Source organism: Dermacentor albipictus, chromosome 9, assembly GCF_038994185.2.
Source record: "Dermacentor albipictus isolate Rhodes 1998 colony chromosome 9, USDA_Dalb.pri_finalv2, whole genome shotgun sequence".
NCBI lineage: Eukaryota > Metazoa > Arthropoda > Arachnida > Ixodida > Ixodidae > Dermacentor > Dermacentor albipictus.
Window position 1 is genome coordinate 479,457 of NC_091829.1, and position 15,929 is coordinate 495,385.

General features: G+C 45.3%; 1 protein-coding gene across 4 annotated transcripts in view; it reads right to left on the minus strand.

The window, feature by feature from the left end:
• The window catches only part of LOC135909208 (zinc finger Ran-binding domain-containing protein 2), a 119,625-nt gene that overhangs the window by 44,948 nt on the left and 58,748 nt on the right, over nt 1-15,929 (minus strand). For all 4 annotated transcript variants that reach the window (XM_065441069.2, XM_065441072.2, XM_065441071.2 and 1 more), the window contains one exon: nt 12,518-12,708. In XM_065441069.2, the coding sequence (XP_065297141.1) occupies nt 12,518-12,708 (191 nt within the window). The remainder of the gene's footprint in view (nt 1-12,517; nt 12,709-15,929) is intronic.

Here is a 15,929-nt window from a genome sequence, read left to right on the forward strand (position 1 = left end):
GAATTATCAGGAGTCGACTTAGTTCGATGTAGCGTGAGTGCGTGCGCGCACACACTATGCCATGTTGGCGAGAACAATGTCTATAGTTTGAAGCACTGGCGCAGCCAACGTAACCAGGCGTGGCCAACATGGCCCGAAGTTCAGATGGCTCTTGATACAAGCGCGCATTCGTCACGCCAACTGTGCCGACCCACAAAAAGTGCCCGCGCCGCATCGCAACGGTTGCAGGCAGCCATTCAAGGTGGCACGCAGGTTGGGGATCGTTCTGCACATGCTCCGAGAAGAAGAGCCGATGGCGCATGCATCGAGGTCCAGAGCGCATACAGTTGCATACAATAATTACTAGAGGGAACTCTGGTGCTAGTGTCTATAGGAGCTGCAATGGAAGCGGTTGTACTAGCACAGGAATTATGGGAAGTACATGGACTTACCTAAACTTCGTCCTTCTGGCTACAAACAACTTTGTGACTTTGTAAACTAGTCATTTTCAACAATGTACTGCGTAATAAATAATCAAATAAACATTGTTAAAACTTTCCGACGGCAGGATTCGAGCACAGGACGTCTAGCACAGAGGCCTGATATAGTAACCATTAGGCCACAGATGCAGGCACTGACAAGCAATGTGAAATGCCCGACAATCTCAATTGTTGCAATTAGTAGCGATTGTGTGTGTTCACAGCATCTTCTGCACTTCAAAGAATATAGATTGCTCTGAAATTTATGACAATGAAGGCATATAAAACCTAATACACAAAGCCAAAAGAACGTCTGAATCCACAAGCACGAAGATCAGAGAAATCTATGTACCTCCTATCACTCACATGATGGATCAACGACTTCAGTGCCAGAATTCCCTCTAGTATATTGTAGGAAAATCTATGCTATAGTAGGATACAACTTTTAAGAAAGCAGCACTTGGCAACCAAGGCACACAGACCGCACAGGGTTGTTACTCCGCCAGCCAATTACAGACGCAAACAAAATCACCGTCATGTGACCATTTAAAAATGGTGTCATACCTGATACCTCTGGAGTGTCTGCTGTTCTTGAAGAGTCTTTTCATCGGCGGAAGTGATGAGGTGTGCAACAGACATGGCCAAAGTGCATGGAGTCTGAGCAGTTCACTCTTCAAAAGTTCATGGTACAGTTAATTTCCCTGCTGACCCCATTTTACCTATGAAGTTTCACTGCCAAATGAAGCGAAACTTGGCAAAAAGTAGTTGCAGATAAGCAAGCGTTTCATTTCAGTTCAATAAACAATTAGGTTTTCACCGTTCCACTATAACAGACGAATGAAAACGTACAAAATTACACACTTATAATTTCATTTTTGTCGTTACCGCCTTATTTAGGTAACAGGGAATGTTTGAAGTACAAAATATTTTCAGTCTGGCAGAGGAACAGTGGCTGGCAGTTATGAGGGCATGGGCGGGGCTTCACTGCAGACTTGAGTTGTATCCAACTATAGAGGGGACGGCATTTCGGCTGGTGCAGCACAAGCGCCGTAGCGTGACGAACCGCATGCAGCGGCGCTCGCGGCAGGAACTAGAGCTGCGCTCTAAAATGCACTCTCGAAACACATCAGAACCTGCTGCGACGTTGGTCTACGTTGTACTTTCGTAGATGCATCGCCTGCATGCTGCTGAGTTTCACTATACACATAGGTAGCGCCCAAACAGATATCCCAGCAATGCTTTCCTTTCAGTAATAGCCACGAATCTCAAAGGCTATGCCTTTTGGCACTTTGTGTGCCGATACGCGTCCCGGCCACCACATTAGACATTACCCGGTGGCGCTTCTCGGCACAACACCACGTAGATAAAGAGCATAGCCTCCAAGATGTGACATGAAAAAAGAAAGAATGAAAAAAAAAAGACGCAGTTTCACCCAGAACACGAAGCATCGATTGTGATAGTAAATTATCAGACAGCCATATGAAGTAAGGATGGTACTTTTATCGGCCGTATCAACTTGTAAGCATTCACTTGCTAACCAAAATACTAAGTAAGCATGGTGTCAGCGCGCACAGCAAACATAAACACATCACACCCGATGACTATGGACACGTGCAGTCAAAACACTGGCGTGAGGAAATGCAGCAACAGCAGCGAGCGAAGTGACATTCGTGCTGTCTATTGCTTCTGCGCAAAGTGAGCGTCGAGAACAGACAGCATGCATAAAGCTACGAGCCGCCGATGCAACTAGACTCTGCCCCCAACGCAGATTGCTCACAAGATAAAGCCGTGCGACCACGTGCAGCCTCTATGTGCGCAGTTGCAGCTGTAGAGAACACCCCCCCCCCCTCAACCACTTGGTGCCTCGTGTGTGAGAGAAGACGAGGCGCTTCTTCGCATTCATCCCTTTCACGCGGGCGAGATTGAGCCGCAATCGACAGCTCCCCTCGCACGCTTTCTCGCACATACAGTGTAGCGCGTGTGGTGAATTAGAATTGATACGGAACCTTGCGGTAACGCCCACGCCTATGCCGCCGGCAGAAATGTGCTTGAAGTGTCCATATTACTGATATCGAAATAAATAAATAAAGAAAGAACACGCAGCACCGTCTTGAGAGAGGAGAGAACTGACCTGCAACAGACAGCTGCAGATAGATAGAGCAAAGCTGTGCGGCGACAATCGTTGCCAACAGGCTCCTGTGCACTACCATTCTTCCCATCTACGACGGTGCGAAGTTGGAATTATCAGCGCGGTGAAGATTTCAGCGTGAATTAGTGGGATGCATTACATATTGCTTTCAATATTGTCACGTGGTCGTGACGTCAAAGAACACAGTAGCAATACTTTGAAAGGCCAAACTAGCTTTTATTGGGCGAACCTGTGCCCACAATACAGGCTTTACTTAAAGCACAACGAGAGCGGCGAACACAGTCGGCGATCGTCGAAAATCTGATCAACGCGTCAAGCGCGTAGGCTTTTATACAGCAGTTGTCGAATGTTCCAGACTAATCGCTGGGACCCCTGCGCCTTCCACAAAGTTCTACATTATTCGCGTTGCGCACACATGCAATCAGATTACACAAGTTTCGGTCACAGACAGTGGATGGAACCATCAATAACATTCCAGAAACTTCCCACACATGCAAGCGCGTCCTGCGCTGTGCGATAACATTTGTTAGGCGGTGAAACGTGTCGCCCAATAAAGACAAGTACACGTGTCAATATGTTGTTAGATGGACCGGGGCGGCTACTTCGAACTATCCGAAATTTCAAATTAATGACTTGTGAATTAATGAGGTTGTACTGTAGCATGACGGCACCCGGGGAGAAACGTTTGTCGCGGTGTCGCTGGTCATTTCCGATTGTCTTGGGAAGCAGCAAGCCTACTACGCCTCGTGCAATTATCTGCCTTGTGTAATTAGACCGGGCAATAAGAGTTGCATGCATACTCACTAGTTGAAACATAAAGTCGGTTCACGTCCGAACAAAAGGTAAAAGGGAGAGTATCCAGCAGTGTCGTGGCGGGAGGAATTATATGTGAAAGTCACATATAGCAGTACAAAGCCCCAATCACGGTAATCAGCTGAAATATACTTTGAACGCATGTCTGTTAAGGTCCAATTCAAGCACTCGGTGAGCCGATTCATCAGGGCTGGTTAGATGTGGTGATGTTGTGTGCATGGAAAAGCAGTGCAGGACATGATCAATGACTTTAGAAAGAAAGGTACGGCCTCGGTCAGTCAGCAGTTGACGTGGGGCACCGTGTACTAAAACTACGTCACGGAGCAGAAAGTCTGCCACGTCTGTAACACACCTGGTTACCAGCGCTTGTGCCACTGCATAGCATGTCGCGTAATCGGTAGTGAGGGCAATCCATTTGTTCCCTGAAGCAGATGTAGCAAAGGGTATGAGAAGGTCCAAACCAACACATCAGAAGGGCTCAGGCGGGAAGTCAATGGGCTAAAAAAAACTCAGCAGGAAGCGCAGATGGTTTCCTTCGGCACTGACAGAGCTTGCAGGTGCTGACATAACGCTACACCGAGCGAGCTAGGCCAGGCCAATAGAAGCGACGGCACATGCGGCCATGTGTGCGAGTAACACCAAGGTGGCCAGCGGTTGGGGCGTCGTGAAGATCACAAAAAACTGTAGAGCACAGATGTGATGGTATAACTAGGAGAAGATCAGGATCGTGAGGGTACTCGTTATGGAGATATCTACACGTAAACACTTATTGGTACCCTGTAAATCCACAAATAAAGAATTTATTATTATTATTATTATTATTATTATTATTATTATTATTATTATTATTATTATTATTATAAGGCACCATCCTTCAGGGTGAACATGCACAAAGAGGCATTGCTGGGAGAGGATGACAGGTGCTGGATTATTTCTCTTAAGTACGCATCCCAACGGTGTTCATTGGTGAAGTTAACGAACTGGCTCATGGAAAAGACGCAATCGAGGGATTCAGTGCATGCAGAGTCACAGCCGGCCAAAAGGTAGTGGGACAAACAACCAGCACCTTTGTTCGCCTTCTATATGACCGTGTAGGTCTACTGCCCATTAAGCGATTCTACCTGTAGGATGTTTCAAAGAGATGAGCCAACAAAGGGCATGGTGGTCGGAAACTGTGAACTGTCGGCCGAATAGATAAGGGCAAAATTTTGCAATTCACCGTACAAGCTTCAGAACTCCAGTTTGGCCTAGTTGTTTACTTCATGTACAGCAAAACCTCGTTAATTCAAACTTGGTTAACTCGAAATCCTGAAAATTCGAAGGTTTTTTGCGGTCTGTATTTTCTAATATAAATCTGATCGGATAATTCGAATCGGCAGCCTAGGCCAACCCGGTTAATTCGAAGATTTGGTGTGCTATGCAGCAATTTCCGATCCCCATTTCACCGCAAACCCGACGAAATGACGGCCATCGCGATTATTCATAGAAAAAGCACCTGACTCGTAGTACTGCTAGCACAAAAATCAGTCCGCGGTATGCCCCACACACTGCCAAAATGCACGCCTGCAGATGAGAAGACATGCTTCACTGCAACGCAGCAGGCATACCGGTTTTTGGCACATGCTCTCGTCCCCCACTCTGCACGCTCCTCACAGTCACAGCAGTCGCAGCGTCAGAGCGTGTTCTGTGCCACTGCCAGTGGCTGCCGTTCGCCCATTCTCTTCTCTTTCCACACATGTGGCGATGTGTGTGCGTACAACACCGGTCTGCGCCGTTTCTTTGTGTACGGTGTCAGGATTGGGGACTCAATCCCATCGCTTGTGATCCGTTGTCAAGATTGGAGTCCGGCATGAATTCGAAGGTAGCTGGCCCATGCCGTCGTCCAACTTATCCACGCTGAGGACGTTGATGAAGGAAAGAACTGCTTCTCATCGAGAACGAGGAATATGGGTTTATTTACAGTATTTAAATCAGTCTAACATGACTGCTTGAGAAAAGTGCATCAGTCTAACATGACTGCTTAAGAAAAAGAGTGTCAGTCCAACATGACTGCTCAAGAGAAGTGTGTCCAGCATTCGCAGCACAGCAGTTTTTAAACACTCGGTCCTCCCGCGATACAAGGCGACGCGAACGTTCGTTTACTCATTGTAAACTCGCCGCTTCCCGCAGGACGGCCTACGCACACAAAGGCACACACATTCCTATGTCCGGAGCCGACGTCCGAGGGGAGCCGTTCCGGGTAGCTCGGAGCCATTCTGGGTAGCTCGTTGTCTTGCCTCCTGGTCGGCGCGTGGGAAGCAACAAAAAACGGCTTTCCCGCGGCAGCTCGCGCAGGCGTAGCAGATCAGGTCCGCTCTGGGGAGTTCGGGCACAACAGTTCGCCTGCCGAACTCATTCCGTCACAACGGCGATTAGGTTATAGGATGACGGCGGTGTCAGCACAAAGCCCGCTTCATCAAACGCATCCTAGCTGAAGCGACGGAGAGGGGGGGATGCGCGTCTTGTTCCCCGGTCGTAACTGGGTGGCAATCCTGCATTGCAGCTCGCCATTCTTAACAACGGTGGTTAGGAGTGTTGCAGCTAGCGTGGTGTTTTTTTCTTTTTCTGAACTGTGCAGAAGTGCCAGTCAGGGAAGATGCCAAAGTATAAGACTTTAATGCTGCAGCAGAAGTTCTGCTTGATCCGAGAAGCAGGTAATAACACGTGTTCCAAGACCGAGTTGGCTGGAAGGCACAGCGTGCCCCTCTTGATGTTGTCCACAATATTGAAGAACAAGTCGAAGGTACTGGAGGCCTACAGCAAGTCATATTCTTTGAAGCGGTCACGAGTACGGGCTTCCATGTACCAAGATGTGGAATCAGCTTCACTTTGCTGGCTGCAGAAAGCAAACGCAGCCTACCTTCCCATCAATGGAATGATACTGCAGGAGAAGGCCAACGACTTGGCTCTACAACTTGGGCACGAAGAGTTCAAGTGTAGCAATGGATGGTACAGCCGTTTTAAAGAGCGCAATAATTTGACCTTCATAGCCATCTGTGGCAAGAGCAACAGCGCAAACGAGAGCGTCGTCGATGACTAGAAGAAACACACGTTGGCTCCGTTGCTTAGCGAGTACGGTGCAGACGATGTGTACAACCTTGATGAGGCAGCCCCTTTTTACAAGATGCTGCCCACAAAAATGTTCGCAGAGAAGGACACCGCAGCCAAGGGTCAAAAGCAGGGCAAGTGAAGAATTACCGTTCTGTTTGGCTCGAACATGTGCAGTGAACACAAGCTGCCGCTACTCGTAGTTGGAAAGAGTGGGAAGCCTCGCTGCTTTAAAAATGCACAGCTGCCGCCAAGGGATGAGCTTATCTACCGGAACAACAAGAAAGCCTGGATCACAAGCACAATATTTGAAGATTACGTTTGGCAGCTTGACTGCAAGTTCGCGGCCACAGGCTGGAATGTACTCTTTGTTGTTGATAATTGCCCGGTGCATGGTGACATCCCACACCTGAAAGCTATCAGGATGGTATTTCTTTCTCTGAACACCACGTCGATCTCGCAGCCAATGGACCATGACGTCATTCACCACACGAGGAAGATTTACTGCCACCACCTGCTCAAGCGCATGCTCCTTTACTGCAACAATGGCAAGGAGTACTCCATCGACCTTCTCGGGGACATACGTCTTATTGTGTATGCATGGAAGCAAGTGGAACCCACCTTGACCATGCAGTGTCTTGAACACGCTAGCTTCTCGAAGCAAACCACCATCGATGCTAATGCTGACTATTCATGTGCACTTGATGAAGAAGGAGCCAAGTATTGCAACTGCACCAATGCACTCTGCGCATAGGATAGCAAATCTGGTGCACTTGGCTTCGCCGAGTATCTGAACTTTGAAAATGATCAACAAACATGCTAGTCAGACTTGGAGAGTGAAGCTATCGCTGATGCGACCATGTGCGATGACAGCGACGATGACGATGCTATCAAGCTCTCCCGAGCACCCGCTCTCGGGGAAGTTATAGGATCGCTGAACGTTACCTGCAGTTTCATTGAGTGCCACGGTGGAAATTCTCAAATGCTGCACGTAGTTGGCCAACTGGAAAACATAACCCTTGGAGCCTCGAACTACAGGACGGGCAAACCAGCATATTTGATTACTTTATGTAATCCAAAGATTGCCGAATAAAGGTAGCGCATTCCTGCAGCGCAATTTTTTTGCCTGGGTTGCATCTTTTTTTTGTTTGTTTGGGTAATTTGAAAACCCACTTAATTCGAAGATCTTTTGCGGTCTCGATGACTTCTAATTGACGTTTACTACATGTATGCGTGTGTATGTATGTATGTATGCATGCATGTGTGTGTGTGTGTATACACACACACACACCAGTTGAAAGTTACTGCCCATGTCATCATTTTGTGTTCTTTTCCCCTGTCCTCGTCTTTATTAACGGTCAATATGATATGACCACTCAAGATAGAGGCAGTCACATTCTGTAATTGAGCAATTTCACTTCGGTGCAGACAGCCGCCTCCTGGCATAAGCGATGATACAGTTCGCTCCACGTTGGCACTAGGCAAAGGCATGAACTACAGTCGAAACCAATGATAAGAAAATTCTCGCGAAAATGAAATGTTTTTGAATCCCAGGCAAATGGCTATAGGATTCAATGCATATCGTGCCTCTCGACAACGAAATGTTGCTGTACTACAATTCCGCATTGACGAAATTTGTCGGATCGTAACCCCGCATATTACCTACTTGCGTAAGGCTAGCAGGCTCTAAAATGTGCTCAAATGTGGTTGCTTTGCACTGAAATGGCGTAAAATAACACCACATTACACGCATGTGTCGCCATGTTTGTTTACAAGAACAACCAAGTACCGGAAGCGATCGCACCGGAAATACATCACGGCCGCCATCACTTGTTTGAAGCAGCAGCATGTTGCTACCGACATGCGACGTTTTTTGCACACCTATAATGTGTGCCTCGGCAAGAAAAATGCCACAAAAACAACCAATTCAACGCCCCGCCGACTTGGAATTATTCACGGCACTCGACATGCCATGCATCGGGCCGCGACTGAGCGATCGTCTGAGAATACGCATTCCTTGCTTCAAGAATGCTGGTTTTGGTGCCACTCGACAGGCATCTCGTGCAGATTCGGCACTTGACGTAGATTTGCGCGAGGGGGCCAGAATCTCAAACGACTGCCTTCGGGTATACGAGATACGATCACTTTCGTGCTCGGCACCAGACGTGTAAAGTGCCTACATGCGACAGCGTGCACTCAAGAAATGCTGCTGCATGCGTGCAACGCTGTTGCTCTATGTCCGGTGCCGAGTTAGGCAAAATCTCGCAAAAATGATCGTCTCCCCAAAAGCAATTCACCGAGAATACTGCTCCATGGCAGTGCTGCCACTGCTGATCGACGCATGCAGCGCACTTTATACTGTAGGCAACGCGGTTCTTCATTCTCGCAAGCTTGCCAAAGTAGGCTAACGGAATCTTGACAGTAAAGTTTCCTTCTGTGACGCATTACCTACCTGTGCTGTCTAATTTCGCAACACCGAAATTCTTGCGAAAGCGAATTTTTTCATGTTCCCCGTTGATTTCATTATTGCAAAGTTCAACTGTATTCCGTAATCACTCATGTCAGTGCAGACTTCAGTTTGGGCTGATGGGTCGAAGTGGGCCAAAATTGAAGAAGTTGTGAGGAGTAAGGTTAACTTGGAGAAAGCCGCGGCTTCTGCAGGACCCTGGGTAAAACAGGCGTCTTGTTTAAGAAGATCTGTGAGCGGTTTCACAATCACCACAATTTTCTTCGAAAACCGGAGAAAATCAGAGCAGAGCCCCACAAATCTGAGAATATATTTGGCAGACTTGGGCACAGTGAAGTCTTTCACGCCTTGAATTTTCTCTGAGGGAGGTTGCACATCGGTAGCATCCTCAATATGGCAACGGATCGTAATGTAGCAATGGGCAAAATGGCACTTCAATGAATTCCGCTGAAGTCCGGCACAGCGGATCACATCAAGAATCGCTGAGAGGCATTCGAGGTGTGTTATCAAACGTAGGCAAAAACACCATTATGTCATCTAAGTAACACAAGCATGTATACCTCTAAAACCCATTTAGCAGAGAACCCACGAAGCCAGATAGGCAGCCTTGAGTTTGCGTCAGACGATGCAAGTCATGTCGTCTGATGTGAATGGTTGACAAGAAGTTCCCTCGCAGGACAATGTTGCAGCGTTATTTGGCAGACGCTCAAACTGAAGCAAGATGTGCCAGCATTTCATTTGCTCTGGATGATTACACACTTTGGTCAAACTGTCAACGGCGGTCTCGTTGGTGAAGACAAGCTGATTGAACATGTCGTTGCGATACCCTTCAAAACGTGGTCAGCGTCGGACATCTTCTGGTCAGCTAGTAGACATGAGGCCAGCACGTCCTGTATGTGCAAGTAAGGCTGGGTCAGTTGACGTCTGGGTACGCACCACCACCAGTTGTTTCTTATCAGCAGACTGTTGACTAAACAGGTCGATAAAAAGGTCCCAGAGCTGCTGCTTGAACATGTCCCAGCTGGTGAGATTGTACTCATGGGTCCAAAACAATATGACGTTTACCAGCATTGCAGTTGGATCCCAGCCATTCTGTTGGCTGACAAGCTCATACATGCTAAGCCACTAAACCATGTCAATGCTGTTTGCCCCGGAAAAGGTCCTGGGATTGTGGGGCTGTGAGAGGGCAATAAACTGGGCAGTGGTCACTGGTGTAGCTGGTGGCGGTGTGTCTCTCACCTGGCGGCATGGCAATAGATTCGAGGTGGCGTCCTCTGCGAAGCTCCGACATCAGAAGTACCCCGCACCGCACCTCCAGAAAATAAATGTTATGTGGAAGCACAGTAGGGAAACTATTTACAGGGTGTATTTATATGGGTAGCAAGCACTGGCCAAATATGAAGAAAGCCACATTGTCATCATCAGATCAGGCAGTGGCCGCTTATGGTTATGTCCCACCAAATCTGTGGGTTGACATCATTTTTGAGTAGCACATAGCAATATTAATTCATATCTTAGAGGAATTCATTACAATGTTTACAAGGGTTTTATAACAGTCCTTACATATTAGTAGTGTACTTAAGAACCACATATAATTCATGAATTTTGTGTGGTTTAGAGGTATTATGCGTAGCAATTTACAATATTGCGATATTCATTATTGCTGAGGTATAGAGTTGTGTACTTGATTCTTTTGTTTTCTAAAAATTTATGATTTTCAAAAATTGTTATTCAGAATTGATGGCCAAAATAAAAAATAGCTGCCAACAATCACCAGACTTTAGCTTTCTTTTTTTTAAATGGCACAAACCTCATCAAATTGGGTGCAGTGGTTGCCGAGAAAAAGGATTTCTCTCCCTCATACTTAGGAGCCCCTGAGCTAAATCTTCTTTTAAGAACTGCACCGCAGTGCCTCAGCCACAAAAATAGAAAAGAGTGAGCACTGGCTCATCTGTGTAAACAAATCTTTTCATGCAGCACTAGCCAAGATTTGAGTTTTTTCTTTTACTAGTTTTGGCAAATCAGTTTTGTGAAAACCTGTAAGGTGGATGAAAGTTCATGAAAGGGAAAGTTGTCATCCATCTGACTGTAGCACAAAGCTACAAAGGAGACCCATATGAGTTTCTCAGAAAGAAAGCTTCGCAGTTGAAGAAAAATATCTGGAGGATGCTTAAGCTTCGCCATTAAGAGTGGAACATGATAGCATTAAAAGATCCCCGACTGCTTCTCACGACTCCCAGCAACTGCAGCTTATGTAACCATAATGTTTACTGGGAAACGCTGGCGGTGAACACTATGCACAAAGGTAAGCTTTCTGGTAGAAATGTGGCCTCCCGCATGGGTCGATCTGTTATTGCTTCGCACTTTCAATATTTCGGTCTGAAGATTTAACATAAAAGACATGCGCTGCCAGTGTTTTGTTTCATGACGTGTGTGGGTTGTCATGCTCAAAATTCTGAGGAATAACATTGAAAAGAATGCAAGACAAGGTATGAGCAACTTTTGTGATAGAAGAAGAATGTTAGTGCCATACAATATATATACGGCAATTTTCGCTCACAGGACGCCAATGTCAGTGCCGACACTACATTTTCTGCAACACAGGGCCCTTAACACTACAGCGTTAAAATTTGTACTGGTCTGGACTTCTTTTTTTCCCCTTTTCATGACTATTCATTACCACTTTCAATGCAAATTCCCACTACAGGAAATTATTTTGCAGGTACAAACAATTTAATTGCAACAACATTCAACTGCTCTTTGAGTTGAAGTACCTTTACCTACTTTTGTCAACCCTTACCTTAACACTTACCTTTCAAAACTTATGTTAGCCACGAAATGAGTGGCAAGTCTAACACACATCAAGCTTAAGCTTTACAGCGAGACTGTATTACTCTACCCAGCAATGCATTTGTCTTGTTCGTGGGCAAAAATGTGGGCCAATCCTGGAGGTAGTGCAATGCCGGGCCGACCCATAGTGGAGGTGGAGCAGCCTTCAAGCACTCCGCCAATAATAATAATAACAACAACAACAATAATTAAAACAAATCAAGATGCTTTACGATGCAGTAATAAGAAAGCTGTCATCACTATCATTGCCAAATGATGAAAATAAATACATGTACCATTGTTTCATCCTGTGTGATGTGCTACAGCTTTGCTGGTGATCAACCTTCACAGAGTGGAATGACTCCTCAATTTTTTTAAGTATCTCTGAAAACATTCAAAGACCTTTTGTGATTAAAGTAATGTACGTTGGGTAGCTGAACACAGGCTGTCGAGCAGTAGAGCAGTAGAACACACTTGAACCTTCACACACCCTTCAGTCAAGGCAAGGACATGTCACCATACTCCTGTTTGCTTGACTGCCTAAACTTCTCTCTGCTGTGGTGTCACCACCAAATGCACATCGATGTGGGGAACTTATGGACCTGTCAAAACATCTTCATATACTGACAGCTGTTCTGAGTAAAGGTGAAAGTGCCTGCCTGGCAAGGTGCATCCCATGTCAAGCAGCCAAGGCTGCAATTTACAGCCCCTCACCTGTGAGGAGAATCCCAGCCACTCAGGTCATACTTGGAAAGATCACCTCCGCCATCCTCATCCTCCTCCTCCTCCTCCTCCTTATCATTGTCATCATTCTCCTTTTCTTCATCCTCCCTTTCTGATTGCCGAGAAAGGGGACTGGCTGCCCGGTCATCATCTCGTCGAGCCCGCTTCTTTCGGCGGCCAAACTGGGGATGAGAAAAATGAGTAAAAAGCCAGGCCGAACAACACGGACAAAGAGTGCGTGAGCACCAAACATATGGGCTGATGACAGTAAGCACAGCAGCGACAAGGCAAGGGCGACTACAGGAAAAGCATAAGGTATTTTATCACATGTTCTCAGATATGTAGACTGTTTTCCACATGTCGAAGTATCTTTGAGCTCCAATTAAGTAAAGAGATCTGTGCCCCACTTTCAATTTCAACTGACACCATCTGTGGTGCTACAAAAATAGGTTCTCTATATACTAGTGTTAGGTTCCGCTACAAGAAATGGGATGAACCACGCTTTTCCGTAATATGCTCAGTCAAGATGTTTGTTGAGGACATATGTTTGGTTTTAACACACCTTCGATTAGAACTATCAATCTAGTAGGACACAAGCAGAAAGAGCAATCAATAACTGGCAGCAACCACAATGACCATTACATTGCTAGACATGTTGGAGTATTACAAAACGCTTGGATGCAACAACAAGCAAAAAATGTCACAGTTAAAATTTCATGTGCATCTAGCTCAAAATGACAAACTTAGAACGACAGAAAGCTGAGCTAGTTGATAAGCATTCATTATGCAAAAAGGAGTGAGGCGTGCAGACAGGACACAAGAGTAGAGAAGTGGACAACACGAACGCCGACTATCGACTGAAGGAAGCACTGAGGTGAAAAATGAAAGAAGACACAAAACTCATCTGCGCATGCTCAAGAATGGTAACACCACGTGTCAGTCAGGTACACGCGCCGGTCTATGTGAGAGATAACTGTTAAGGCACTTAATCTGTTCCTTATGCAAAGTAATAGGTTCTAATAGGTTCGCGATCAATTCAAACAAAATAACCTTACTATTAGCGAAGACTTCTCGGTTCCCACCCGCGTTGCTCGCAAAAAACTAATAGAGTTCGGTACCAGTCACCCCGGTTCCCCCAACTTTAAACTCCGCTACAATAAATTGTTTCTGAACAATAAGTGTTATATTTACGACGCGTCTACCGATAGCGTCCGTGAAAGAGCGCAGAGTGCATCTGGCACATTACAGAATCATTAGGTTCCACTACGTGCGTCACAATAGGGAAGCGTAAGGGGTAGTGGCCTAACATCACAAAAAGCTTTACCTTACCTTCCTATTCTGTTTACAAATATAAGAAGCCTTGGGAATAAATTTCATTCTTTATCTTCGGCAATCGACACGTGCGATGCAAAAATTATCGCCTTAACAGAAACTTGGCTTCCTGCACATGTGCGCGATTATGATACTTTCTGTGGCGCCGGCAATTTCGCTGTCTACCGCTGTGACCGATCTGCACGTCGAGGAGGAGGCGTCCTTCTCGCTATTTCTAAAGATATTCCATCATTTCATATAGATATTAACACTGAACTTGAAACCACGTGGGCTTGCCTAACTCTCGGTCACACAAAGATAATTCTCGGCGTTTGCTACCGCTCACCCTCGTCATCTGCTACTTTCACTGAACAGCTACACGATGCTATTAATCTAATTTTTTCCCGTTTTCCTACAGCACCGTTATTCTTACTCGGCGATTTTAATTTTCCAAATTTAATATGGAATACGCATCCACCCACCATAATGCCTTTTTCCGTTCAGGCTAAAGATTTCTGTACACTGTGTTCCCTATTTTCATTTTCCCAACTTGTGACTCAGCCTACCAGATCATCAATCAGAACCGCTAACACGCTTGATTTAATTCTAACTAATCGACCAGAACTTGCTTCCTCCATAACACACCTACCTGGTATTAGCGACCATACCTTACTGACATTCGGTTTAAAAGTCTTCCATCCCAAAAAGATAAAAGTTAAGAAAGTAATACGCGATTACAAGAAAGCCAACTTTGAAGCCATTAACAATGAACTATCGTCATTTATTCAAACATTTTTTGTTGATTTTGAGAACCGTACGGTCCAGTCAAATTGGGATATATTTGTAGACCAAGTACGTCTATTAACTGAAAAGTTTATTCCTAATCGCATCATCACTTCTAATCCTGAATCCCCTTGGTACAACTCTTATATAAAGCGCCTATCTAACAGAAAAAAACGTCTTTATCGCTTAGCTAAATCATCTGCAAGTAAAACAACTTGGAAAACCTATAACGTTGCCAATAATCTGTACTTAACTGCACTAAAAAATGCTAAAGACAATTACTTATCCCATACATTACCTGACATGCTTACGACAGATATCCGAAAGTTTTGGCGCGTCATTAACCCGTCTTCTGATAGCTCGATCACCTTGAAAGATGAGTCTGGTGAAGTTATTTCAAGTGAAGCTTGCGCAAACATTCTCTGTGAATCATTTGCAAATAATTTTTCCACTTCATCGAACATTGATCTACCACACGCTGAACACTACAACTATCTCATTATGCAACCCATAGCTCTTGACTTTGCAGGTATTGCTAGGCTGATTCATGATTTGCCTTTAAACTCAGCTCCCGGTTATGATACCATTAATAGCAAATTTTTGAAAAACACTACCACATACTCTTCTGTAATACTCGCTAATATTTTCCAGCAATCAATAAACACTTGTACTCTGCCATCTCAATGGAAAATAGGGAAGGTGGTTCCATTGCATAAGTCTGGTAACAAAAGCTCACCCCTGAATTACCGCCCGATTTCGCTTACCAGCACCTGTTGCAAACTTCTTGAACATGTTATATTTACTAATCTCGTTGACTTTCTTGACTCGAACACATTTTTCACCTCTGCTCAACATGGTTTTCGCAAAACATTCTCCTGTGAAACCCAACTAATATCATTCACTCATAGATTACACTGTATTTTAGACCGCGCCTCCTGTGCCGACTGTGTATTTTTAGACTTCAGCAAAGCATTCGACAAGGTTTGCCACAAACTGCTCCTATTCAAACTAAGTCTTTTAAACCTTGACAGTAACCTGCTGAAATGGATTGAGTGTTTTCTTACTAACCGTCATCAATTTGTTACTGCGAATAATTACGATTCATCATTGACTGAGGTTCGTTCTGGTGTGCCTCAGGGATCAGTACTAGGGCCCCTACTGTTCCTGATTTATATTAATGACCTACCTTCTTCATTGAAATCTCACATTCACTTGTTTGCTGACGATTGCGTGATATATCGTGAAATAATTACTAACGACGACACTAATGCTCTTCAGTTTGACTTGGACTACGTGATTGATTGGTGTA